The following is a 27,287-nucleotide window of genomic DNA, read 5'->3' as shown; positions in this document are numbered from 1 at the left end:
GCCCACATTGACAAGTAGTCCCATTATTTCGACACGATAGATGCCTCTACGCATCGACTCCCCATTCGGCAACATATATGTGTAAACCATTGCTGAGTTCGCCCTACACGGGCTTCGCTGAGGGCTGGCCTTCTTCTTCCAGCCCACGTCAGCTTTAGAATCTCTCTCCCTCCCATCTTTGCTCGGGGGAGATATAAACACAAAGCGCGCGATTTTTCTAGTAACTCCCACTCGTGTGTGTTTCCATGACCATGCAATTCTGGTGGGTATGCTTTCTCATACGTCTCCGCCGCCAAGTACAACAAGAACGGAAGCTCTTGTATCCCATAAACGCCCGGGCAATGCACAATGATGATGAATGGCCAAGAATGAGAAGAGCTGTAAACAAACTCCACAAAACTCCTGTGGGCAGGCAGAGAGACATGCTCAGGCGGCTGCCGCAGACGTCGTGGCTTCGCCTCCTCCCCCTCCCCCTCCTCCTCCTCCTCCTCCTCTCTTGCGGGAGCAAAGACTCTCATACATCTTGCTCAGTCGTTCGCCGCTAATCTGTTTCGTTGTCTCAACTGGCCATCGCTTGGCCAAAAAATCCCTAGTATTGTCGTTAGTCACAGCCCCCATATCAGTGCTTAGGGTATCCTTACCAAAACCGCTTCTGCAACGAGGCGTCGCTTGAAGCATTGCTATTGTTCAAAAAGTCGCCGATGCGTTCAAGCTCGTCACCGTAGATGGCTGCGCGTTCCTTACCCGACTTGACAGTCTCCTTGGTAGTGGACAAGATCCTCTCAAAGTTCTCGCGGACCGGCTTCAGGAGGAACCATATCAGGGCGTCGTTGTTCTCGTTTCTAGCGTTCGCATCGTCGCCTATCACCCGAAGCTTGTCTAGGTGGGCAAGCGCCCCGTTAGACGGGTTGCTGCGGGCACGCTCTGGCTGGCCATGACCTCCAGACTCCCGGCGACGATGGGACTCGTATCGGTCATCACGAGACCTGTCCTCCCTGCCCCGGTCCTCACGACGCCGGTCGTCACGTCGGCGTTCGTCACGGTAACGGTCATCGTGGTGTCGGTCAGGCCTGTGACGGTCGTCGTGGAGACGGTCCTCGCGGCGCCTGTCATCGCGATGCCGCTCCACACGCTGTCTGTCGTCCCTGTGCCTGTCCTGGCGGTAACGGTCTTCGCGATGGCGGTCATCACGGGACCTGTCCTCACGGCGATGGTGGTCGTCATCCCTGTGACGACCTCTGTCACGATCCGCTCGTCGGTCGTCCCGACGATCGTCTCGGCGGTAATCATCCTCGTCGCGGTGACGCCGCTTCTCCAGGCGGTCACGGTCCTCGTGCTTGCTGGATCGCCGCTGTTCATCCAAGCGCCGATGCTTCGGGCTACGTCCGCCCTCAAGATTCGCATGCTTCCGCTTCGACTCGGGGCGCGGTGTCCCGTTCTCGTCCTGGTGGCTGCGGGCTCTGTGCAGCTCAGGTTCTCTCTTCCTAATGGAGCCGCTGTTAGGCGCTGGCGAGCCGCTCGAGCCGTGACGTTGTCCATTGCCCAGATGTCCCTTCTTGTTGTTGCGGTGGTGGTTCTCGACCTTGCTCAACAGGTTCTTGTCCGACGAGTGCTTGGCTTGCAGTACGGACAGCAGATACTCAGCACGGCGCACCAGATGCACGGCTCCTGGAGCCTTCTGCTTGTCCTTGGCCTTGCTTCGCTCCTCTTTGCGCGCAATACGGCCCTCCTCCAGGAAGAGTTTGTCCTGCAACCCGAGATCGGGATCGTCGCGAATCCGTACCCACGAGCCGAAGCCATGTCGGTCGATCCCGACGAGAAGCATGCCGTCTTCTTTCGCACCCCAAGGGCAACTATAGCTTGCGCCTTTGGTCGCATCGGGAAGTCGGAAGGATTTCCACTCGGGAGCAGCAGCTACTGCCTCGCGCAACAATTGCAGTTGGATGGGCCTGTCAATGGCCGTCTCCGCATTGACTTTCTTGAGTTCGCCAAAGTCGATCAAGACGGCCTTGCGGTCTTTCTTGTTGAGAGCCCTGCCTGCCTTCATCTCTTCCTCGGCCATCTTCGAATTGTTGTCTTCCACAGCTTCCCGCGCGCGACTGACAAAGTCACCCAACATGGTCTTCACCAAATCGGGATCCCTGTCGCCAAGTTTCGCGTCGGATATAATGTCATCAGCTCTGTGTTCTATAGACCCAAACTTGAAGTAAGCCTTGATCAGGACACGCTGCTCGGAGACGTCGAGCGGCCGCTTTGGGTCGGCCTTTTGCAAACGCTTCTCGGCCTCTTCTGCCTCCTGCTCTTGCTGTCGCTTCTTCAGACGATCAGCGCGGTCAGTCTCCTTGTTGCGGTGCTTGATGGTGGCTCTGCGCGGTGCGCTTTCTGCCGCGAGCTTCGCGAGATACTCCTCGTTCTGCTTCTTCTCCTCGTCGGCCTTAATCTCAGCGAGTTTGTCGGCAGGGATGATCTGGTCCCAGTCCAGGTTGATGTCGTCGACCTTGACATCCGTGATTTGCATAAAGTTGTCCCAGTCAATGCCTCCGCTGCTGAGGTTGATCTTGTCGTCTACTTTAGTCTTGGTAACCTCAGCATTCTCTAGAATGGAATCAATGTCAAGCTGCTCCAGTCGCTCCTGGTTGCCCGACTGCTCGAACATCTTGGAGGAGCGCATCTTGAGGACCATTTGGATGTCTTCGTTCGACGTGGGCCCGTCCGTCTTGAGGCCCTTCTTGTTTAGCTCATTCTGCATCATGGCTTTCCCGTCATCGGTGACACCTGCTTGGATCGTCAGGTATTCAAGTAGAAGCTTGTTTCGCGCCCGCTCGAGGACTTCCTCCTCAACTGTCTCCTTGCTGACCAGTCGGTATATGTTGACAGGCCGCTTCTGGCCAATGCGGTGAGCGCGTGCCATGGCCTGCAAATCGGCTTGGGGATTCCAATCGGAGTCAAAAATGACCACGGTATCTGCCGTCATCAGGTTGATACCCAAACCACCCGCTCGAGTAGACAGCAAAAAGCAGAAATCCTCGCTGTCGTCGGCGTTGAAATGGTTGATCGCCATGCGACGAGGACCTGCAGCAATGGTGCCGTCCAGCCGCTGGAATTTGTAACCACGCAGAGACATGTAGTCGCCTAGAATGTCCAGCATACGCACCATCTGGCTGAAAATGAGGACGCGATGCCCATCCTTCTTCAACTTTGACAACAGCTGGTCCAGGAGCATCATCTTGCCGCTGCTTGCAATCAGGCCTTTGATCTGGTCTTCGCGGCGTGTGCTGCCCGCTAGCACCCTTTCCTCAGCACCTGCAAACATGTAAGGATGGTTGCTGACTTTCTTCAGCTCCATCATAATGTTGAGCAAGGAGTTCTTGTGACCATTGTTAGCCGTGGACAGGGCAGCGTAGTTCCTGGTAATGATGTTCTTATAGTAGTCAAGTTGGACATCGGACAATTCCACACGAATGATCTTTTCAGTTTTCGGTGGGAGGTCGGACTCGACTGTCTCTTTTGTTCGGCGGATGATGTAAGGTGCAATGGCACTATGCAGGTCTTGCAGCTTCTCCTGAGCATCGGCGGCTGACAGGGAGTCAAGATCCTCATCAATGTCCACTTTGCCGGGGTTGAGGAAGTCGAGAAGCGCTGAGAGCTCCGCCAGATTGTTCTGGATTGGTGTACCGGTGATCAAAATCTTGCAAGGGACGCCAAAACCCACCAAGCGACTGTACAGCTGGGATTCGCGGTTCTTGAGACGATGTGCCTCGTCAACAGCGAGCGTCTGCCATTTGATGGAGGAGAGGAATTGCCAATCTTGCAAGATGAATTCGTAAGAGGTGACCAACACGTTGAACTTTGGTTTCTTTGGGTTACCGTCCACAAGGAGCTCATTCTCTCGAATGATCTTCCTGGCATCTTCCGGACCAAGATAGACAACATAGTTGATGTCGGGGGACCAGTGGTTGAATGTATCGCACCAGGCAGGGATGACACTGAGTGGCGCGACAACGAGTGAAGGGCCCTCTTGTCGTCGGTCATTGCGAAGCCAGCTGAGGAAGGAGACGGTCTGCACCGTTTTACCCAAGCCCATCTCGTCGGCAAGGATGACATTGTTGCCTCTGGTCCAGTTCAGGCACAGGAAGTTCAAACCTTTCAGTTGGAACGATCGAAGCTCGCCGCCCTGGATGTAACTAGGTTGCTCCTCGAGTTTTGTCATCCTGGAACGGGTTTGCAGGCTGGTCTCCTTCTTGTCAGACTGCCAGCTGCGCGAGGCGCGGTCAAGGTACTGGTCGATCTTGTCTTGGAACATTGGACTGATCAAAGATGCCTCTTCCCATGTACACATGTCGTAAGATAACCCTTTCCACTTGATAAAGTACTCGGTATCATCCTCGCCATCGCGGATGCCTACGACTCTTTCCACTTTCGTGTAGTCTTCGAAGGCTTCCTCGTCACGCTCACGGTCAAGAAAGAATTGTTCCTTTGTCTCGGGCGGGATGTCGTCCCCGAACCGCATCTCGAGTTCGATATCGACCGTTTTCCGGAAATAGTTCTCGACCCTCCGGACGCCTCGAACGAACTTGAGGGAGTCGGTGGTTTCCCATGTGTCGTGCAAATGTGATTTGCCTTGCCATTTGATGTAGTACTCAAAGTCGTGCCGTTGCAAATCGTACGCAAGCTCGATACCGTCCTTGACCCGGTGCTTGACGACTCTATCGACATAAGGCGAGTCGTCGACATAATCGGCCACATATTCAACGTTTGCTTGCTCGACTTCGTCGTCTTCTTCATCGAAATCGCTCTCCTCATATGCGCCGGTCTGCACCTGCTGCGCAGCACGCCGGCTCGACCAACGTTTTTCGGACAGGTTTGGCTGCTCTGCTCTGTGGAGGCGAGCTTTCTTCTGAAAGGTTCGCGCCCGAGCTCCGCCATAGACGTCGGAGACATCAGAGTCGGAGTTGTTTGTGGAGGATTGGCGCGCAGGGCTTGCTCGTTTTGAGGCTGCTATAAGTTCAGTACGATGAGACAACACTGTGGTTCGGGTTGGATCTACAAGTGCGGGAGGACTCGATACGGCGACGCTTCGCGTGCCGCCTGTTGGTAGGGCCAACATCAGAGTCGGAATCATCGGAATCGACCTTTAATCATCAGAAAACAATACAAGTCACCACTGGAGAGTAAACTTACGACTTTGCGCGACTCTCTCGGTCTTGTCTGCCGGCACGTTAGTCGATTATCGCAGGGGATGGCGGTGAGGGATTTGAGTCATACACTACGTCGAAGGCCATACAGCTCTGGGTCCATTCTCATATAATCATCTTCGGCCACGGCGGTCTTGCGCTTGGTGGCAGTGGTGGACGAGCCGGAACTGGCGTGTTCGTCGGCCATATCCTCGTCATGCTGAGACGCATGGCTCTCCTCCATGTCGAAGTCTGCATCCTCCGACGCGTCATTGGGCGACGAAGGACTACTGCCAGCGACACTTTGTCCATTGGCGAGGCCATTTGGAAGGTCTTCGGTCTCGCTTGGGCTCGGTGAGAAATTGCGTGTGGGAAGCGTCTGCGTGACGTCGACGCGTTCGTTGTTATTGCGAGATTGTCCATCCTCAGCATGTGTTTCGGGATCGACTCCAGGCGATAAATGTCCATTCGAGACGTCACCCTGTGTAGGGGTCGCCATCGTGAAGTCCTAGGTCAGGCTGCCTGCTGTAAGGACGGCAAGGTCAGTAACAGTCCATTAAGGTTTGGTGAACAGAACAGTGGGGAGGGTGTGTCAATCAGCTCCCCGCGACCAAGATTTGGGTATCCAAGAAGATAGCCGACCTGATATCATTCAGATATCGGACCTGTCGCATTCATGGGTGTTTTGCTGATGGCAAGCCTGTGTACCGATGGGAGGGTAATTGGCGCGCCGGAGAGCCGTGGACGTCTCGGGCATATCTGGAACGGGTCGCGATCATCAAAGTACATCGATCCGCATCGATTCGAGGTCTCAACGGCTTTGTAAAGTGTGTTACAGGGCGCGATATCGATATCGGATATGGGGTCGAGGCGGTATTGATGGGCGGACGCGGCAGGACTAAACGGCAGGTAGGGAATTCAGGCGACGTGGCTGACTTACAAGTCATGTAGCAAGGACTGTCAGGCAGCAAAATCTATATGTGATGTTTGCCGGTACAGTCGAAACTGGTGAATATGGTAATGGCATAGGGTGGTGGACAACGAGGGTGAGGTGCAAGGCGGATGGTGGATGGTGGATTGTCACAAAATCGGTGGAGAGGTTCTGCCAGGAAAGAATTGGATGGTCCGTCCCGTTCGGCAGCAGCAGCGGCTCAATAGGCGGCTGTGGTGGTATTTACAGTGGCTGAACCCGCTTACGCTAAGCCTATCTCGGGAACGCTTTGTTCCGCGTGTAGATCACGTGTGGTCGAAGTATAAGGTACGCGGAGTGCACGTTGTCCGTACAAAGGCCATCATGGGACATGGCAGCAGGAATACAACTTTCTAATAGAGGTTACTGAGTTTGTGCCACGCCTTGATTGTTAGCCTCACATTGACCTGTTGGATACCGCCCACGAGTATCCGTAGACCGGCAAAGTTGGCCTGGTTCAACTTGTCTTTGCTCCGTTCAATGCGAAGGCTACGTGTCATTCATTCTTGCACAGTCTTCAGACAATATGCCAGTCTATAACAACCAGGTTCAATTCTAAAAACCACATGTATAACATCAGGCGCAAACATAGGACTGACATTTGCGTGACTACTACCGTGCGAGTGCAGGGTAGGCTGACTAGGGCTAAAGATTCCGGTCCTCTGTAGTGTACGTGTTTTGTTGGTCACTTCTCGTTGATGCCGGTTGTAGTTGTTAAATGGACCAGAGTTACGCCTTTACCTACTTGTGGTATCCCATAAAACGCAAACTTGTGCTGCCAATGTTGGCTTGGAGAGCATCGGGCCTTATGCTCAAGCATTTTACACACGGAGCAGCCGTCGACTCGTTGCAGGAATGGCAGCAGACTGGGCATGACAGCTAATGAAAAGAGCACAATATCGCAATGCTTCGTATTAAGAGCTGTAGTAGTAGCAAGTGCCCGTGAAGTTCAAATCACTGCCATGATGACTGCAGTAATGTGCATCCTTTAAACTGCTTGCCTGACTTGCCCAAGGAGGTGCTCAACGATGACGCACGGATGAAGCACCGTGGACAATTTGTCGGGTGCGTGCCCTGTCTCGCTTGCCCAATCAGACCACGCACAATTACAACCGCCTTCACCCGCAACCTCGACAAACCAAACTTGTCTCCAGATCCGTACCACGATCAGCTGGCTTGGATCCGTCACGACAACAGATCCCTAACCTCGGGTATCCGCTCGTACACGGTCGACACGGCGGTCATTCATCGATTGTCACAAGCACATCTCCCCACGCGCGAACGACGTCGAGCTCGGAACTAGATTCTAACAACTGCGGCTATCCATCCACGCGCAACAACGCCACAATGTCGGACAAGCTCACACGGTACGCTTCAACGAGGACGCTCTAGTAGCGGTGGCATTTTACTAAAATATGTCTACAGTATCGCCATTGTCAACGACGACAAGGTTAGTCTCCCAATCTTCGCATCGTCATCCCGACGCACGGCGCAAAAAAATAAAAAGACCCCGCCTACCCCGCCACGCACCGCGCGCACGTCGACAGGCAAAACAATCAACATGAACTGACGATGAATTCACATATAGTGTCGTCCGCGCAAGTGTCGCCAGGAATGTAAGAAGTCTTGCCCTGTGGTACGCAGCGGCAAGCTCTGCATCGAGGTGTCGCCGACATCTCGCCTTGCCTTCATCTCTGAGACGCTGTGCATTGGTTGTGGTATCTGCCCCAAGAAGTGCCCCTTTGATGCCATCACCATTATCAACCTTCCCACCAACTTGGAGAGCCAGGTCACCCACCGCTATGGACCCAACGCCTTCAAGCTTCACCGTCTCCCCATGCCTCGCCCTGGCCAGGTCCTGGGTCTGGTCGGAACCAACGGTATCGGCAAGAGTACCGCTCTGAAGATCCTCAGCGGCAAGCTCAAGCCCAACCTGGGCCGCCACGACAACCCCCCCGACTGGGAGGATGTTATCAAGCACTTCCGTGGCTCCGAGCTCCAGAGTAATACACCCGCGATGGATGTTGAAATCAAATCTAACCTCGTTGGCAGACTACTTCACCAAGTTGTTGGAAGACGATCTCAAGGCTGTTGTCAAGCCTCAGTATGTCGACCAGATCCCCAAGGCCGTGCGTGGCACGCAGAAGAGCGTGCGCTTCCTTCTTGAGAGCCGCGCGAGCCTCGGCAACACGGAGCAGGTGACCAACACACTCGAGCTGCAGCACTTGATGGACCGTGATATCAACCTCCTCTCTGGTGGTGAGCTCCAGCGCTTCGCTATTGGTACCGTGTGCGTTCAGAAGGCCGACGTTTACATGTTCGACGAGCCTTCCTCGTACCTCGATGTGAAGCAGCGTCTCAGCGCCGCCCAGATCATCCGCTCACTGCTGCGTGACGATGACTACGTCATCGTGGTTGAGCACGATCTGTCCGTTCTCGACTACCTGTCCGACTACATTTGCGTTCTGTACGGTCGCCCCGCCGTCTACGGTGTCGTCACCCTCCCGTACTCTGTGCGTGAAGGTATCAACATCTTCTTGGACGGTCACATCCCCACCGAGAACTTGCGCTTCCGCGAGGAATCCCTCATTTTCCGTATTGCGGACACAGTGGAGGAATTCGCCGTCGACAAGTCTCGCGCCTTCCAATACCCCGCCATGGAGAAGACGCTGGGCAACTTCAACCTTCGTATCGATGCCGGCGACTTCACCGACTCTGAAATCATCGTCATGATGGGTGAGAACGGTACCGGAAAGACCACTTTCTGTCGCCTGCTCGCGGGCGCCCTCAAGCCTGACAGCAAGAAGTCTGTTCCGGAGATGAAGATCAGCATGAAGCCCCAGACCATTACGCCCAAGTTCGAGGGCACCGTTCGCCAGCTGTTCTTCAAGAAGATCAAGCAGGCCTTCCTGTCTCCTCAGTTCCAGACCGACGTCGTCAAGCCCCTCAAGCTCGAGGACTTTATTGACCAGGAAGTCAAGAACCTGTCAGGCGGTGAATTGCAGCGTGTGGCCATTGTGCTTTCGCTTGGTATGCCCGCGGATATCTACCTGATCGATGAGCCCTCGGCCTACCTCGACTCTGAGCAGCGTATCATCGCCTCGCGCGTCATCAAGCGCTTCATCATGCACTCCAAGAAGACCGCTTTCATCGTCGAGCACGACTTCACCATGGCCACCTACCTCGCTGACCGTGTCATTGTCTTTGACGGCCAGCCCGGTATCGACGCTCACGCCAACAAGCCTCAGTCTCTCCTGACTGGCTGCAACAGCTTCTTGAAGAACTTGAACGTCACTTTCCGTCGTGACCCCACCAACTTCCGCCCTCGCATCAACAAGCAGGGCTCTCAGCTGGATCAAGAGCAGAAGCTGAGCGGCAACTACGTGAGTCGACCGCTGTTGATATTTTGGATATATGCTAACTATGTGCAGTTCTTCCTGGAAGAGAACGCTGCCGCTACGGAGAAGAGCTCTTGAAAAGGGCACTTACAAGGACATACCCAGACGTGACCACCGCCATCATCGACAGCATGCATTCGCCGGCGGTCGGGGCGTCTTGAAAGGAGTAATACTTCAGAAAACCCGCGGAAGCACTTCGGGCGTTGAAGGTCCCGAGGAAGCTAGCGCCAGCGAGGACGACGATTCGGATGGCTAACAGCGGTGGACGACAGTCTATTCCCTGCTGTCTGGTCCTGCACAGAAGCCTTCGTGTCTAGTGACACATGAGCTTTTGGCAGATTGAGGGACAGTGGATCAAGCAGAGTGGCTGTCGTCGCGGGCCTCCTACCTCGCGGGAGGCGTATTGCAAGGGGTCAGTAGCTACAATTAGCATCATATGGGAAGGGAAAAGCTTGCATCGTCAATTACATGTGCCATCGTGCGAAAGAACTAAATCCGCTGCTCTTGATTATGGTGACCTCAACAAGGCGTAGGAAGATACGTACTAGCTAACAAGAAGGAGGGTGTAGGATAGATCGCGGAACGGGACCGTCGCCGCTTGTGCTTGTGCTTGTCGATAGCCTCGAGCGGCGCATCAGTACGAGTAATTCGACTCCTGTACTCGAAAGGGTCATCCCATCTACAAGCATGAGACGTTGCTAGGACGTACTTGTAGTTTCACGATTCCGGAAGATGGCCGCGCCATCAATCTTCCTCCTCAATCTCACCTTCCTCGCTCCCCGATCTGATATCTCGAGGTGTGGGTTCGGGCTGAGGCGTCTTCTTGCGAGGAGCCTCACGCAGAGGGGTGCGTTCTGGGCTCTTCTCCCTGCGGATACGCTGTGCAATGGTTAGCATAGTCATAGAAGTTTCATGCGGTCTGAACTTACCTTGGAGTCGCGTGAATCGCGTCGCCCCGAATCGTCTTCATCCTCACGGCGGCGTCGGGTTCCTGAAGGCCTCTCGTCCCCATAAGGTAGCTCGTCATACGAACCTCCACGCTCCGTGCGGCGGCGATACAGTCTCTCACGGTCCTCCTCGCGAACTCTTCGCTCGCGGTCGTAGTGGGAATCGTCATCACGACGACTGCGAGGTGGACGATCAAAGTCCCTATCTCGACCACGATCGCGCTCGCGCTCACGCTCACGTTCACGGTCGCGGTCCCGCTCGCGATCTCGGTCTCTTTCCCGTTCTCGCTCCCGACGTGGGGGAGGAGAAAGACGACCTCGATCGCTCGTGAGCAGATTCTCTGCCATGGTTGACTTGCGGTGATTGCGCTCGCGCTCAGCAATGGCTCGTCGCCTGTCGGCCTCGTACGCATCCACCTCGGGGCTGCGACTGCGACGGCGACCACTGCTACGGTGAGATCGCTCGCCTCTGGATCGGTCCCTTTCACGGCGATCGCGCTCCATGGAAGGACGATCCCGGCGACGCTCCCTGCGTTCAGCATCCTCTTCCTTTTCTCGCAGACGGCGGATGTGTTTGTCAAAGGCAGCGCGTCGGGACTCCTCCGAGGTCACAGCTTGGAATTCGTCACTCTTGAGTAGGCGAGGCCGCACATCCTCGTAGCTGTCGTTGATGGCGATTGGTGGTTCGACGCGCCTTATGTAGCTCCGTAGGTCGTCTATGGCACGGCGCTGATTACGGTCATCGTCGCGCTTGTCTTCTCGTTTGGTGACCCGCTTCTCACGCAACTGTGTTATTGTCATTAGCAGGGACCCTTCCGTCTCGGCATGAAAGTACTTACGCGATCAAAAATCAGCTTTAGGGTGTCACGGTCGAAGTTAGCAGTACGACGGTCATCCTTGACAAGGAACAGAAACTCTTCGAACTCGCTTGCGGAAGTCAGGTCATAGCGTTTATCCTGCACCCCGTTAGCGATTGCTCTTGCTGCATTCACACTTCACGCTGTAACGTACCTCCAGAACATCGAGAACAAGGTTCCTCGGTCCTCTCAACGCGCGGCCCTCCTCTTCAACAATGTCCCAGAAGAGCTCCTGGGCAGTCGAGCCTGGGTTGCCGGCCATGTTGATGTAGCGCTCATCTTTTTCAACCAGCGGCAGAAACTGGGACCACTTGGTACCAGCGTTGATCTTGCCCTCCTTGCGGAACTCGGCCAACAGTGCTTTGAAGGCGTCTCTCGTCTTGCGTTCCTCGCGGTACTTGCGATCTTTGCCCTCTTGACGGGAAGCTGCAAACCCACGCTCGACAGCTTTCATGTGGTTCTGGAAAGCAGTCAAGACATCAAGCTGAGTGAGTGTCTTGTACTTGGCGTCATTCTGAAAGGGTTGAGTGGTCGAAATGATGTTTTGAGCATCTGCCCAGCGCGTGTAAGGCTCCAACTCCAATTTTGGCAGCAAGTCAGCCAGGCCATCTATAGCGCTGCGACGATTGTTTGTCTGCTCCTCAGCGTGTGCTTTTTTGAGACCAATGATGTACTCTTCGAATAGCTGGCGGCGCTCCGTCTCGCTTTTGGTTGACCGAAACGTAGTCTCGCCTTCAAGGATCGGTCGTGCGGTCTTCCATCGGGTATAGTGCTTGATCTCAGGGTGTCGCTTCAGCATGGTCTCGAAATCGGCACGCAGCTTGGTCAATCTTTCCTTGGCGCGTTCCTTGTCTTGGACGAGAACATCTTGACAGAATTTCTCGAACGCAGCCTTGCGTTCCCTGGGGTCCTTGATGGCGCGGAACTGAGGGTCGCGCGCGGTCGCGCGTATGGCCTGCTCCCAGGTCCAGTCAGGCTGGACGCCACTACGGCGAAGCAACTTGTTGAAGGCTGCCTCGGCCTCCTCCGCGGTCGAGTATTCGGGGTCGTTGCTCGCTGGGACGAAGCTCTGAGCTTTTGGATCGGACGGGTATGTAATTTGACGTGGTTCGGCATGGTGATCACGACTTTCGCGCCCCTGGTCAAAAGAATTCGATGGGCCGCTGGCTGCGTAGGAACTCTGCGGTGTCGGTGCGCTGGGCGTCCCATTAACACCAAGCGCGGTCTTGTAAACCTCTGGCATCTCCCACGAGCTCTCCTTAGTCTCGTTGTTGTACCAGTACTTTCGACCTCCCTCGGCAGTGTATTCCTTCCATGGCTGATTGGCTAAGGCGCGCTACAAGCTTGTCAGTGAAAACGCATACAAGATGTTGGCCTCTGTATCCTACCTCAGCAGGCGACATCATCTCCTCCGGCTTTGTCCATTGCGTCGCCTTCGTCGCGGTGTTGTAATAGTAGGCGCGTCCATCTGGTGTTCGATGCTCTTGCCATACTGAGGGTGGCTGGCCAAATGGTGGAGGCGCAAAGCCGTTCATCGTGGCGCGGTGCGCTCGAAGGCCCTTGAAATACTCAAGTAGTGATAATGTTCCGTGCCCAAATCAATCGGTGTTCGCGATTCGCCTGCCGCAGTGCTTGGTACACTGACTAAATGATGTTGCGTCGAGAGTCAAGATTTCTTCCTAATTAGCATGCAAATTCCGGTAGTAAGCTTTGCTCATGAGATCTGTGGCTGAATGTGTGGCTGAATGTGGCGCATGAACCCCTGCGGGGACGGGGAACTGCTCTCAGTGAAGTGAAGTTAGGCGTCAGTCAGACACGTTAGTGAAGCTCAGATTCAATCAGGGGTCGACAGTCCTCCTCGACCATCGAGGACACACGAAAAAGCATGCAGACCTCTTGAAAGGGGCGACAAGCGTGCTGTTTCTTCACGATGCCCAATACCGGCCCAAATCTCGACGATATGGACAGGATTCCTGGGATGGCGGCACCGCCAGATCCAGGTACCGCGTTCGCAGAGCAGTCGCATCTCACATATCTCGTGTCAGCTGCTACTAATCTTGACCTAGAGAACTTGTTTGGCGACATTGAATCTGGGACTCCCATCCTCGAATCTATAAAAACGAGGGATTCCTTGTTCTTTGGTACATCCCCCTGAACGTACCCCTGAGCTAGCCGATCATTGACTTGTTCTAGATGAGACGGTGGAAGTGGTGCTCATACTGAAAGCCCCATGGCTTGAAGAGAATGCATTCCAGGCCCAACTACAGAGGCTGGTTTTGTCAGTTGAGGCCCAGGTTGTCAATGGCAGCGTGTCCGGACACAACAGTCCTCCGGCTACAGACACCATCTTCAAAGGCACCGTCGACGATGTCAGCGACCCCTTCATCCTGGTCGGGGAGGAGGAGAGCGACTCAGAGGAGGAAGCAACACAGTTTGTGTATGCAGTCTGGAAGTTGCCCGTGTTCCTTGGTCGACCGCGCATGCGACTGCAGAGCCCGTCCATTGTTTTCACCGCCTCCGCCAGCCTGAAGCCAGACATCAAAGCCGAGCTCGCTTCAGGGGGCGGTGGATATCTCCCCAGTGGCGTCCCCTCTGGCTTCAACTTGCTCGAGTCCTTTGGGAGCGATCCACTTCTGAATGGCGTCAAACCACGACTCTCTGCTCTGCGCGTGTCCAAGGTTGCGCCCTTGACCCGGCAACAAGACCTCATGCAGCACATACGAGCTATGCAACAGCTCAAACTCGATATACATCCCATTCTACATGCCCGAGTTCGCTTCACTCGGCCAAATACGGCACCCGCAACACCAGCGGTCATTGCAATGCTGGAAGCCGACTTCACCCCCTTCTTTGAGTGCAAAGTCACCATCGACAAGATCCACCTCTCCGTGTCCGAAACCACGATCAAGGACCTTACTGATGTAGAAGGCATCGCGTTGCCACTGCCCTGCGTCAAGCACGATCAGGTCACTTTCCTCTACCACATCACCCCGTTGGACGCGGATGCGCTGTCCGGTCGAAATGCCACCCGCGACCTGGACATCTCCATCTCCGCGACAGCGGCGCTAATCCCTGGCATCTGCACGCCCACACTCAACATGTCATGGACCGCGTCGGTGGACTTCACGACACCTGTCAACCCAGGCTTCGGCCCAACACCTGGGACATCCAGCATTCAGCGCGCCCACCGACCGTCACAACTGTCCATTGGTGGCGGGCAGGCGGTGACATCCCTCAAATCACCATCTGTCACACAGCCCGACGCCCTTCCTTCGCTCGAGGCTGCAACAACACGGAGCGAGAAGAACATCCCTGATCTAGGGGTGACCATGTCCTTCACGGCACCCATAACGCCGATCCATGTCGGGGAGAGGTTCTCCTGGTCCGTGTACATTGTCAACCGCTCTACGGAGAAGGCAGCCCGTCCGCCCCGCAAGTTCGCCCTCCTCGCGATCCCCAAACGTCGCAAAAGCGACCATCGCACAGCAAGGCCCTTGTCATCGTCTTCGCACCGTCGCGGCGCCAGTCTGCATGGGGGCGGCAAACCGGCCCATATGGACGTCGCGGACGCCGTGGTGGATGAAAACGTCCTCCACGCCCTCCAAAAGAACGCGGCCTCTGGCGGGACGGATGTCGTCTGCTTGACGGCGGACGCTCGGTTCGGTCCACTCGCGCCGGGCGCTTGTCATGTTGTCGAGCTGCAATTCATAGCATTGACCGAGGGCATTGTGGGATTGGAAGCCATTAGGGTTGTCGACTTAGCCTCACAGGAGCATGTTGACATTCGAGATCTGCCTATGATGCACATAGAGCCAGCACGAGTATCATAGTCGCGGCCTATGTTTTAAACAGATGCAATTTGATCCTTTCCTCCCCTTAAGAGATGCAAGTGAACGCCGTGCCATGCTATAGCACAATCTATCAATCATCCCCATATCGTCAAGGCATGCCTCCTGCTTGCTTACACCCACTGATACGCCGCGAAAGATGCAAATGCCATCGCCATGATTTTCCCTTCAAAACAAGTCGTCCAAGTCATCATCGTCGTCCCAGCCAAGTTTCTGGTATATAGACACAGGCTTCGTCTGGGTTGGTTGCTTCTTCTCCAAGTCATCAAACGCCAATGGTTTCGCTGGTTGCTTTTTTATCGGTGTCTCTGGCACACCGCGTAGCCGTGACATGAATGAGCTGGGCTGCGTGGGTGGTTTCGAGATACTAGGAGGCGCCATTGGTGACTCTGGTATCGCGTCCGCGCGTCTCGTCATGACAGGCGAGGACGGCGGAATGGACGGTAGCTCCGTCGCTGGTCTTCGCAAGAACGAAGAGCTCAAGTTAAGTTTTCTCACTGGGTCCCGACCAGAAACGCCCCTCGACGGTGTGGGTGGCACAATCCCATAGCCGTCGCGCTGTGAGGTGGAAGGCACAACAGGTCCTGCGCTTGATGGCGGGACGACGTCTTCCGTCGAAGGCAACGGAATGTCAAAGGGACTGTTGTCTCCCGCACCCGTCATCTCTTTGAATCTCTGGTTCATCGGTGTGGCCTTCACTTGCACACCTGTTGCCGGTGCATATTTCGGTCCCTTTCGGGGTTCTGTGCCAGTCAGCGACGACACTCGGTGTCTACGATAAATCGGCTTACTCTTGTGAGAATGGGCAGTCGAATTTTTGCGCCCGTCGGCTTCTGCCAACGCCTTTCCAACGACTTCTCGGTTGGGTTTGCGCAAAGCTGTAATAGCCTCCCGCAGTTCGGCATCAATCTTTGCCTTCTTGTTCGCTCTTGGGTCATCCAGCGTCATGCTGCTTGAGCTCCGAGAAAGAGGCCTCAGGCCTTGCGAGGTAGTTCGGGCCTCATTGACCATGCTCTTCAAAACATTGGAGTCGCTGGCCTCGCGCTTGATACTAGGCAAGGCAGTTGTAGTTGTAGTTGTGCGCATTAGTTCTGCGAGCGCATTCTGCCCCCCCGAAAGGCTGCGGCGATGCTGCTGATCCATCGACAGAGCACGTTTCAATGACCTTGGCTCTTTGGCGGGTGCCGGGCGTTTCAGGGATGCCCCGGGCCTCAGGTCCTGTTTGCTAGATGACCGGGAGGGCTTCGCCCTCTTAGTAGGGGGGATAATAACAGGCCCGCCAAACTTTTGACTTAGAGAGTGACACAGCTGTGGCAAACGTGAAGCGTAGCTGACTTTGCGTTAACACAATCCCTTGGCACGAGGGTGGCTCAATCAAACTTACAAAGGCACGATGACATCGACACAAAAGTCTCGTAGCGGCTCTGATGACGCCTTCTGCTGGGTAGTCGCTAAAGCTTCCTCTGTGGCCTGCGTGTCCTGCAGGAGGATATGGGCGTCCGATGCCATGGATTGCCAGATAGTCAATCGATCGGCGTGAACATCGACGAGCATGGGAAGGTTATGCTTGCTGCGCTTCTTGGTCGATGGAGGGGTCGCTGTATGTTGAGATTCCGTCAGCTCAGGCAGGGAGGCCGAGTGAGTCTGGGCTGCCTGCTCCAAGGCCATAGTCTCCATGATGACAATCATTTGCAGCTGAGTTTCCCTCGTCCGGAGCAGGTCGACGCGATCCTTGATTTGGGCGAGCGAGACTCCTGCCTCCGAGTCCTCAGCCAGCGCTGGCTGGTTCTCTGTCCACCAACGATGTAAGATCTCGACCTCCATCGGATAGAGGCCATCCTTGCCAACCTTCATTTTCTTCGACTTCCGCCGCTTTTTGCGTCCCTCATCTGAGCTATCCACAAATGTCTTGGTCTTTGCAAGCATCGCGGGAATGGTTTCGCGGAACTTCTTGTCTACCTGCACGGTAGTTAAGATAAGACTCTTCAAAAACTCGATTAGATCGTTTATATCCAAGGTCGACTCGAGATTCAAATGGAAAGCGGCACGAGCACGAGACAATGGTCCTTTTGCAAAATACGCAAGCGAGCCCTGCACAGGTGTCAGTGAACGATGGAGGCTCTGTTGCAGATAGACAAACCTTGGAGAGGTACAATGCCTCCAAGTAATGAGTTCGGATGTTATCACACAGACTTTCTGCTGTCTGCTGGTTCTCCTTTTGCTGCTTCTGAGGCTGCTGCTTCGGCTGCTGCTCCACCAACGATGGCTTCGGCAACAAAGGTGCAGCAGGGACCGATGAGATTTGCGGCCGTGGTGATTCGCCCTCTGATGATTGCACTTCGTCAGAGCCAGGCAAGCCAGCGGTATCGGATCGCTCTTTGGTATCAATTGTCGAGATGGAGTGTGACCGGGCATTCTTCCGCGTAAGAGACTCAATGGCAGCCCTCTTCCCCAAGTCGACCTTGATGTCTGCCTTCGACTTGGCGGGGATGGCCATGTCGCCCGGGCCATCGGAGCACTGGGCTTGCTGTGTTGGAGGCTGGCATCGTTCCCTGCAGACTACCGTGGCGTGGGCCAATAAAGCCTGTATATCAACCCATGAGCCCAGCTTGCATGCCGTGTAAAGTCCTTCGGTAGTCCTCTCCAGAGCATAAAGCCGCCCGCGCGATTCGTTACGCACAATCAGTACGCTAGGGCTTGAGCCCATCCGGCTTTCGAGATCGAGGATTTTGACATGAGAGGCGTAGAAACGGCTTGCGTGAAGGCCCTCCTGTGGACATGAGAGGTCCAGAGAGGCCAGGGACAGGTGTTTCCGAGGAAGCAGCATCAAGGGTAGGAGTGTTCGAGGTTGAATCTGTAGATTCGGCGGATGTACCTGGTCACAGGGTCAGTAGGTGGGAGAGACAATCAAGTCGCACAGCGTTACCTTGAGGCTAATTGCAGACTTGAGCAGGTGGTCCATAGTCATGGAATCTGATCTTTTCCGCTTCCTGCTATCGGGAGAAGCCATGGGCTTCCCATCTCGGGCGGTGCTGCCATCAGATGTGGGCGTCAGGATGCCAGAGCGAGAGCGCGGACGCGACGCGTCTGCGCCTGGCAAGACGGTGTCGGACATGTAGCCGCAATCATGAGCTGCCCATGAGGATAGATATAGAGCAAGGAATATAGGATGCCAGAGGAACAATTGATACAACTCCAAGCGGAAATACTGCATCCGCTGTAAGATATGATGGTAATCAAGAGCAGCAGGACAGGGCGTGGTGACTTAAAGGTGGGGATCGACAGCCAACCGTCAACGCGATGAGCCGCTAAAAAGACGCGTGCTGCCGCTGCCAGCGACGTCACGGCGTGTACCGCGTTGGGAAGTGCAATGCCTCACACCAAAGCTGCTTAAGGTACCCTACACGAAGCCCTCAACTTTGATCATCGATGCCTAGAGCTTCAAGGCTTGAGATAGCTTTGAATGCTTCTATTAACCAGTCGAAGACATTCAAAGGACCTTTTCGGGCTACTATTGTGCCTTTCTGGGATCCGAATCGCTGCCGCTTCGATACCTAGTCCTGCCCCATGCGGAAACCCCGAGCCAGGAAAGGCGGAACTTCCAGGTGCAGTATGGCCAGGCAGAGCGACTTTCGGAGCATCGTCAACACTTTCTCACGATCAATAAATGTTCACACCACACGCAACCAACACTTCCGGGGTACAACGACGTCGATACACCTCAAATACAACAAAGCAAAAATACTACTACTTCTTTCATCCACGCCGTAGCACCCATTGCTTGCGACACATTGGTTGCAAACCTGCCATCACCGTCACTTCAGTCATCTCAGGGGTGCATCAACACAACAGACCATGGGTTCACAACTCGACTTTACGTCGGAGCCCGTCAGGGCCTCCTTTGACGGGTTTCTATTCGACATGGACGGCACAATCATTGATTCGACACCGGCTATCGTCAAACACTGGGAGAAGTAAGTCCAATTGCCTCTCAGAGACATGTCATGAACGTCTCATTGACCCCAATCCAGCCTCGGGGGTGATATCGGCGTAGACCCTGCCACCATCCTGGCAACGTCCCACGGCCGTCGTAGCATCGATGTGCTTAAGATCCTCGCGCCGGAGAAAGCCAATTGGGAATGTGAGTAACATGCCTCAGCCCTTCAACCGGTCTGGTTGTCCAAGTGATTTCTAACACAGACGGCAAGATGTCAAAGAGATGGAAGGTCGTCTGCCGAGAGAGCATGCCTCCTCTGCTACCGAAATCCCCGGCGCCCGCACCCTCATTGACAAACTCATTTCACTCGCTTTTCCCTGGACGATTGTCACCTCGGGCACACGACCTCTCGTGACTGGCTGGCTGAGCGTGCTATCTCTCGCGATACCGGAGCACATTGTGACGGCAGAGGACGTCCCCGTGGGAAAACCTGATCCCGAGTGCTACCTCCTTGGGAGGAAGAAGCTGGGCCTGCAAGACGAAGGGAAGGACATCCTGGTCTTGGAAGATGCGCCCGCGGGTATCAAAGCGGGCAAGGCGGCAGGATGCAAAGTGATAGGCCTGGTAACGAGCCACACAGCCGATCAGGTCGCCGCTGCGGGGCCAGATTGGATCGTGAAGGACCTGGAGAGCGTCAAGGTCGTTGGTGTCGAGGGAGGGAAAGTCACCATTGAGATTTCAAACGCCGTGAGGTGCTGAGGCACACCGGTGAAAGAGGCCGAATGGATACGTATTCTGCATCAGAGAGGGTTCCGAAATGCGGCGAAACTGGCGAGACATAATCGATAGAAGTAAAGAAGCATTCCAAGAGAAAGAACCTAGAGGGTGATTTATATGAGACTGAGGGAAGGGCATGGTGTTGAGGGAGGCCTGCTAATAATCCCTTTACTCAAATGAGTCTATTCTTGTAATGAGGATCTGCAACAACGAGCAAGACATCAGCCTCACTCAGCCGGACCTAGGGTCGTCACACAGCTCGAGTGCGTGCATTAGTACACTTTGGACCTGTTGTTCACTACTAGTACTATTAATATTGCTGGTATCACCAAAGGCCATCCGTCGTTCATCTTGTGGGAAGACTGGTCCGGCCGCTGCGGTATCCCGCAGAGCATCTTGCACAATACCGTAGAGTATACGTACGACATGTACGTAATGCTGTGACGCGACATGCTCCAATTGCTGCAACAGTAACAATCCGTCAACCGGGCGGTAACGACGCAAGGATTGGTAGCACCAATGACGGCTGCGACTCGTAGAAGCACAACTGCAAGGTCCCGTTCACCGTCCCTCGTATGAACGCCTGCTCGATGGTATAAAGCCACCGGGCCAGAGAACATCGAGATCACAGACGCTAGGACGTTGTAAGAGTCACCGTCGCTGCATGTCCAAGTGCCTCTTGGCCTGCATCTCTAGTCCTCTCTTTTCCCGACAAGATCCTCGCAGATGATGATATGTAACATCTGCTCCAGTAGGCTTGCTTCATATCCTCAGCAGCTTTGCTTGAAAGCGTTGGTGAACGTACGATACACTCACTCCATGCATGCCCAAGGGGCACCACAAAGGACTACGCACGTTGACTGGTTTTGATCTCGCGTGCATATCTCATCTCCGTGGCAGCAGAAATCCGGTCGTTGTCATGCAAGAAGCTACGAATAGCAGTGGAGGCTTGAGCTTTGCAGTTGTTTGGTGCCCCATGTGGTTGTGGCACATCGAGCGATATACCGCCTTCTAAGTTCTCGGTCCGCGGCAGTGTCAGACTATCAGTTGACAAGCATACCTCGTGGGAACTGGGAAGTATCATGGCCATCCTTGTAGACGCATGTGTCGATTAGAAGAGCACTGAATCCTGGGCCATGAACCCAGATCATCCAGCGCCGTCCACTGTAGGTCTTGCGGCGTTACGTATTCACCCACCTGCGAAAGGCGTGGCCGATGGCGCTAATAAAGCAGCCGCGCAGACTCTCCATCAACAGGTCCAGAGCTTTGACCTACTGCAGGAAACATTTGTTGCAGCCAGGCCGATTGTCTGAGCACATGGGCCATCGTAGACCACTCACCCCATTGTGGCCTCTTCAAAGCCGGCCTCGCTGTACGTCAAGCTCACGCGGTCCAGAACAAGATGCCGTTGCATTCCGGTGTGATCCAGACTTGACCCCTTGGCCAAGGCTGAACCCTCGCATGGCAGATGCAGCCACAGGGTCAGAAAGGGTTGCGCCCCGGAGACGCCGCAGCAGACAATGTGTTTGACTTGTGAACCTTTCGACCAAAGTGGTCATGTCGGCGCAGCTGAACACAGAACAGGAAGATCAAATGGGTGGGATCGCTGCAGCCAGCGTAGGGGGGGGGGGGGGCGTGCCCCTCAGCCCCAGCCCCTGCCGCCGCCCGCTAAAGTGCGATTGCTACGACTGTTGCGATTGGGCGTGATCTGCATGCCCTGTCGGCACAAAGTTGGTACTGTAGACTGGAGGCACGCCGCACGCCAGCCCAGCGTACCTTAGCGTAGGGCCCCAGCGTGCTGCGTAGTGCGTGCTCCAGTCGGAATCGGATCATTTCCTGGTGCTCATCACACGTGGCCGTCCGGGCCCGAGATGCCACTAACAACTCCGCCCCTGTTTCTGGCTTGTCGCTGGCCTGGCTGCTGCCAGTTGAACTGCCAGGCCGAACTGAACCACTACAGCGTCCAGGCTCCAGCGGGCAGCGGCCGCCACCAGGTGATTACCGTGGACCAGCCCAGTCTGGTACAGTGGACATGGACATGGATGGACCAACTAGAACTCCAGTCCGTCCCCGCTGTCACTTTTACATTCTTCAGTTAGTGCATTGATTCCAGCTCTATCATCAGTTCTACAATCAGCTCCAATTAGCTGCGCTTTCGCTATGTGAGAAGCCTCGAAAGTCCAGTCGAATTGAGCCGCTTACGCCCAGATGATTAGTCCTGTCATCTGTGCAGAGGGAAAAAGTCTCTGAAGCCGCCCTGTCAGGCTAGCAAAGCTACTAGCGGGCATGGTCCCAAGGGTTCCTGTAGCTAAGGCCTCCTGATCAGCTTGTTGATCACCCATCATTTATTTGAACCCTGCGGATCTACTGGGGGACCATTCGGATCATTCCAGTCGACCCAGGTATCCGGGATGGCCGCAAAGCACCTCCAACGTGCCATCTAACACGTACGTAACTTTGCCGGCACTCCATCACCACGTTTCTGTAGTGACTATGAAGCGTTGATTTTTGACCCAGCACATTGGCCTACGTCACCGAAACGTTCTAGCTAGACAGTAGGCTTGTCGGCCGCGATGCATAAAGTAATAATAAGTACTGTAAGAAGTAAGTAAGCAGGCAACGAAATTCTTCGGAGCAGCTAGCAAGGCAAGCCTTTGCGTAATGGGGGGGTGCCGTCAGCCGAAAATGATCGAACCTCATCTCACATCACAGCTGTCTTAATGGCCCGCACATTGCCAAACAGTACGAAATAATAACTAATTACATGCAGCACCTTGGAGTGTGATCATGACAAATTCAACACAACGTGCAATGTTGAGATTGGGGAGCCATCGTGGCGCGGAGCATATGCCCAAACGAGATGCAAAGCACTTGGCAGCTTTGCCGCCGCCGACTGCAGTCTGCTGGTGACGGATGAATCTCTTTGGAGAGACACAATGCTGATGACAGCAGAGCCAATGGACGCCCTTTCCGCCGCCAAGGAACCAGTCTACTACTACATATGTACAGTACCGCTCCAGTCGACACTTGTTGGCCCGTGTGACTCGCGTGGCAACAATCGCTTCGGCCTATTACTGACTACTAACTGCATTTGCCGCTTGGGAGAGCCGTCACCCATCACACAGCGACGAAAGCGCGCGCGTCCTAACACTGATTGGCTCTTGCGCACCTCTTGTTTTCCCCTTCTGTGATAAGCGCCAACAGTGGTTTCACTTGGAGACGAGACAACACGTTGCGAGCTAAGACAACTCGTGGGTGTCCGCTGGTTGGAAAGGGGAAGCAGGAGGTGGTTCAACGTCGTTGGAATGCCACTGGGGCTATACGGAAAGCTTGTTACCAATGTAGCGAATTCGCGGCACTCCTCGACGGCGGGCTGCAATACCGAGGCGTAAGCGTGAGAGGTCTGGTAATGGCTCGTAATATTGGTCATGTACCGGCAGGGCTCGTTCTAGCCACAACTGTGCCTCATTCGTGATTTGTCCAGCTCCAATTAGTCCGCTTGCGAGGAGATCGACAGATCTTCACTCGGCATTGCCCCATCGGTTCAACAGCAAACCCCAGACCCAGCAATCGGGGTCATCCATGTCAGGATTGGGCGACTGATGAGTGATGACTGACGATCAACAGCCGACGAGCTATTTACCATCATCAAGAGCATCGTTGACGTAGCTTGGCCTGGTAACTCAAGTATGTCACCGACGCTCGGAAGCATGAATGTCAAGCTGCACTCTGGTGGATGCTGTTCCAACAAAAAACGACGCTTCGACCCCAGCCACCCCCTGTCCAGAAACATTGCAGTCGGTCGACGAAGCTTTGCGCGTTGTCTAAATTTGTAGTCAATGAAATTGCCGGTACGATGAACACTGGATTTGGTTGTTGTCGCACAGCTTCTGACGATCGCGCGCGATCCAGTGGCCTGCCTCGAGGAAGGCCCAGACCGTTATTATATCTCCGTAGCCTCTTTAGGGCGACAGTGACCCGCAGCCTTATAAATGACAATTACAGTTTCTTTCTTTCCCTGCGCAGAGCCGGCGACCCGACGGCCGCCTCCGTAAGTGGGGCGGCCAGCCGGCTAAGCACCCGAGCACGTGGAGTAGCGTAGGATCCAGTCCTGCCTGGCCTCCAACAAGCTACGTGTGCGAAGATATTCGGCACTGGTGATTCGTGATCGTCTCCAACAGGTCAGTCGAGGGTACGTCAATGAAGCGTCATTGTGGGAGAGCTGTGTTCCCATACCTCTCTGACGCGTAGCCTGCGCGAAAAACCCGTCTGGTGCTTACTCCAATACTCGCTGGACGGGATGGTAGTCTAGTAATTACGGCCGTGCCGACTAGCCCAACTGCGACACCTTTTCATTCTTCTCTCGCGAATAGGTTCAGGACGCGCCGGCAGCTCTGCTAAAAGGCTCGCTGGTGGACAGAAAGGTCTGTAGAGACACTGATTAATGAGCTGTCCGCAGGCAGATGAGGCAGGTGGTCGAGGCCTAGAATCTCAGTTTGTTTAGCTTCTCTCAGTGGGTCGATCGAGCTACGTGGCCCAGCCTATCAGAGCGAACCCTTGTGGCTGGAGCCGCCATTCGCACCGCGACTCCAGCTGCCACGCTCTCTGCACTGGCAAGGTCGAAGGTGGCATCGATTGGGTTTGTTAGTCCACAACCCAGCCTAGTAGTCTTCTCGCAGTCGACTTCGTGAGTGACATGGACACATGACATGGAGCCTGCAAGACCTAGGGGACAAGAGAGGCTGACTTCCAGTCTTCGTTTGCAGTTGCACTCGTCCAATTCCTCTCAGGTGGAGTTCCGGGCCTTGGGTAGCGGTGGGGGTGGGACCACCCGCCTGTAAGCAGGTGATTCCGTTGCCGTGAATATCTTCCTGACTCTGTCCCGCAGCTGGCTTGTGTGTGCGCGGAAATGACTGGTGTACAGAGTACAGCATGCGGTAATACCTACTCGTGTCAAATTCCAAACATCGGAGGATTGACTCGTATATATCCACGAGAGCCGAAAAAGGGCAGACTGGCTATCGAAGGGCCATAGTGAAGGGACATTGCCTGATGAGAGGGCAAGGGATGCACATGAAGTTGCGGCTGCAAGGTGTGTCCATGCTCATGCAGTGTAGGGGGAATCATCTCACGGCTTGACTGACTGACTTGTCCAGGCGAATAGCAAAGGCGATTGGGGCATGATGATAGGACCGGTGGTTGACGCAGGTCGGCTTGGTGTTGGACGGTGGTTGTGGTGAGCCTGAAGAGCTTCTGCAGGTGGAGCCATCTCAATCATGCACTGCTCTTAAAAAAGGGCTCCTTCCGTGCGACCCCACCACTACTACAGGAAGGAGTTACAGTGTTACACCTTCCACCATCCAAAAGGAGGTACGTATCTTGTCCATGTCATATTCGACGACAGCGTCCGTCCAGTGACACCATCCCAGTCAGTCCCTTGCCATGAATCCTATCAACCAGGGCGGACGTATAGGCTCTGAATACCAGCAAGTGGACACACGTCGCCCTTTCGAAGCGGCACACGACTCCAGTCGGAGCAGCCTCCTAGTAGATCGCTGATAGCTTACGAGAAGTGCTCACAACTGAATCCATGCCCGAACGACCCCGAAGCTATGGTTCTCGGTACGCGTTGACGACTCGCAGGCTCCATTTTGCAGCTCCAACCATCTCGTCCTATTTGGGAACCCAGCGACGCATCAATCTGACCGGAGGAGCAGCCGACTGGAGGGTGGGTGACATGGAGAAGCGCACTGCAGTCTGCAGAAGCGAGTCTGCAGCCACATGTCGTTTTTTGTCCCCATGTCTTATGCTGCCCTCGACAACACGTCGTTATTATATGTTGGTGCCTGGAACATGAAATTGACGCTCACATTACCAAAAATTTGTCATGCTGGCGTCGCCGAGTAATCGTCTGGAACATCCACTTCTACAACGCCTGGTGGGATGCAATGGGTCTTCAACACTCCAGTCGCTGGCGCCAGTTAACGTGCCGCTGCCCCAACTTGTAATAGTAATTGCCTCGATCTCTGTGTTCGGCAGAGGTGGCATGCCATGCGGACAGAAAAACGCGACCAGAGACTGGGCTGGAGCGAAAACAGGGTAGCACTGACAGGGGTCAGCCCCGGGCCTAGGCTGCTCCGCTCAGCGCCCTTTCGACTGGACTTGGGCCAAGCCCCCTTCGGCGGCCGCGGTTCCACAAGGACAGGACTGGTTCGCCCAGGCCTTCAGTTTTGCAGCAAACCCCAGTGCCAGCGTGAGAACAGCTGCTGCCATGCTTGTAGCTGCGGTAAAAAGCCAAGTCCAGACAGACTCGAGGCGCTGCGATGCCCTGCCCTCCCCCCTTAGGGATAGTTGTTGTCGCGCTGGACGTTTCCGCCACACCTGCCTCCAACAAGCTCCAGTCTGCCCGTCCTCCACCCCCTCACCGTCAGTCCACCGGATCAAGGGGTGAGTACGTAGTAGGAGGTCTAAGGGCATCGCAGTCCAGGTAAGGTATCCAGCACGAGGGGGCTCGTGGACACCTACTTTGATATCGACTGGCCATTCCAGATCCATGCATTTGCCCGTCGACAGCGCGCGCGGCTAGGCAGAGACAATTCTAATTACAGTAGGGCGAGAAGCATCTCACGATGCTCAACTTCGTCGTGATATCGGGTTGGAGATGTGAGGCAATAACGGACCCAAACCCACTGGATTCACCATCCCTTGCCTAGCACTTGGCGACATGACACTGAACCAACCACACGGCGTCAACCGAGCTGTCCCACCAGCAGGAGCCTTGTCGTGGACAGTCCAACAACTGACCATCTGGATGGATCGCGATATGCCACCGAGTTTGTGCTCTCGAATCCCGTCCTCCTTTGTAGCATTGGTTCCGTTCGTCAAGTGTGGTTTCTCCCGACCCAAGGCCCAGCCTAGATCACAATTCTTCATCACGGCAGCGCGCGATGCCATCATGCCAAACCCCAATTATCAATCTCTGCGATCTACGGCCACATCCAGCGGTCACCCTTGCTGCTCTGGGTGCGCCTGGAAAAAGGTGGCTCGAGTGGTGCGAGACTGCACCCCCTCCAGTCCAAGGGGTACTGCTAGCAAAAACGCGATGAGGACTGGAACCCGCGGCCTGGGCCGGCGAGCGACATCGACTGGAGGCTCCAGTCCTCTCGCGCAGCAAAGTCATTCTGGACGAGCAGGGCCGCAGCGCCAGCTAGGCGGGTCAATTGTCGACATCAATGCCGGGGTAGACAGGGTTCATTCATACAGAGGCTAGGTACAACAGGTAACGCTCTCCTTTGTGTCTTTCCTTCATCTACCCTCGCTCGCCCCGGCCCACCTCGATCAGCTTCCTGCGCTCCCTTCTCCCTCTTCTGCACTTTTCT

At 54.9% G+C, this 27,287-nt stretch overlaps 6 protein-coding genes across 6 annotated transcripts; 3 read left to right on the top strand and 3 right to left on the bottom strand.

Moving 5' to 3' along the window:
- Positions 1-199: 199 nt before the first annotated feature.
- Positions 200-5,760, bottom strand: F5Z01DRAFT_437801 (SNF2 super family protein). The gene is made up of 5 exons (XM_046259741.1): positions 5,266-5,760; positions 5,182-5,208; positions 5,048-5,132; positions 642-4,995; positions 200-589 (listed from the first exon to the last, which is right to left on the bottom strand). The coding sequence occupies exons 1-5, from the start codon at positions 5,671-5,673 to the stop codon at positions 427-429; spliced, it is 5,037 nt and encodes a 1,678-aa protein (XP_046113819.1). The 5' UTR covers positions 5,674-5,760; the 3' UTR covers positions 200-426.
- A 1,954-nt stretch (positions 5,761-7,714) lies between these two features.
- On the top strand, positions 7,715-9,743 carry F5Z01DRAFT_437690 (P-loop containing nucleoside triphosphate hydrolase protein). Its single transcript, XM_046259737.1, has 3 exons — positions 7,715-8,147; positions 8,197-9,527; positions 9,576-9,743. Exons 1-3 carry the CDS (start codon positions 7,982-7,984, stop codon positions 9,618-9,620), a joined length of 1,542 nt encoding a protein of 513 aa, XP_046113818.1. The 5' UTR covers positions 7,715-7,981; the 3' UTR covers positions 9,621-9,743.
- Positions 9,744-10,180: 437 nt separating this feature from the next.
- On the bottom strand, positions 10,181-13,067 carry F5Z01DRAFT_437711 (uncharacterized protein). Its single transcript, XM_046259739.1, has 5 exons — positions 12,735-13,067; positions 11,501-12,682; positions 11,329-11,445; positions 10,472-11,275; positions 10,181-10,421 (listed from the first exon to the last, which is right to left on the bottom strand). Exons 1-5 carry the CDS (start codon positions 12,879-12,881, stop codon positions 10,287-10,289), a joined length of 2,385 nt encoding a protein of 794 aa, XP_046113817.1. The 5' UTR covers positions 12,882-13,067; the 3' UTR covers positions 10,181-10,286.
- A 257-nt stretch (positions 13,068-13,324) lies between these two features.
- On the top strand, positions 13,325-15,176 carry F5Z01DRAFT_684307 (TRAPP trafficking subunit Trs65-domain-containing protein; the record flags this gene model as incomplete). Its single annotated transcript, XM_046265920.1, has 2 exons — positions 13,325-13,487; positions 13,540-15,176. 2 exons carry the CDS (start codon positions 13,325-13,327, stop codon positions 15,174-15,176), a joined length of 1,800 nt encoding a protein of 599 aa, XP_046113816.1.
- A 186-nt stretch (positions 15,177-15,362) lies between these two features.
- F5Z01DRAFT_678299 (DNA replication regulator SLD3-domain-containing protein) lies at positions 15,363-18,309 on the bottom strand (the record flags this gene model as incomplete). The annotated part of the gene is made up of 5 exons (XM_046265432.1): positions 15,363-15,937; positions 15,986-16,524; positions 16,579-17,285; positions 17,335-18,069; positions 18,121-18,309. The coding sequence occupies 5 exons, from the start codon at positions 18,307-18,309 to the stop codon at positions 15,363-15,365; spliced, it is 2,745 nt and encodes a 914-aa protein (XP_046113815.1).
- A 531-nt stretch (positions 18,310-18,840) lies between these two features.
- On the top strand, positions 18,841-20,035 carry F5Z01DRAFT_437627 (glycerol-3-phosphate phosphatase). The gene is made up of 3 exons (XM_046259736.1): positions 18,841-19,168; positions 19,226-19,335; positions 19,403-20,035. Exons 1-3 carry the CDS (start codon positions 19,050-19,052, stop codon positions 19,888-19,890), a joined length of 717 nt encoding a protein of 238 aa, XP_046113814.1. The 5' UTR covers positions 18,841-19,049; the 3' UTR covers positions 19,891-20,035.
- Positions 20,036-27,287: the final 7,252 nt, after the last annotated feature.

Source organism: Emericellopsis atlantica (genome assembly GCF_019669845.1).
Source record: "Emericellopsis atlantica unplaced genomic scaffold F5Z01scaffold_47, whole genome shotgun sequence".
Classification (NCBI taxonomy): domain Eukaryota; kingdom Fungi; phylum Ascomycota; class Sordariomycetes; order Hypocreales; family Bionectriaceae; genus Emericellopsis; species Emericellopsis atlantica.
Note: the sequence above shows the minus strand (reverse complement) of the source record. Positions and strands in the feature narration are given on the sequence as shown.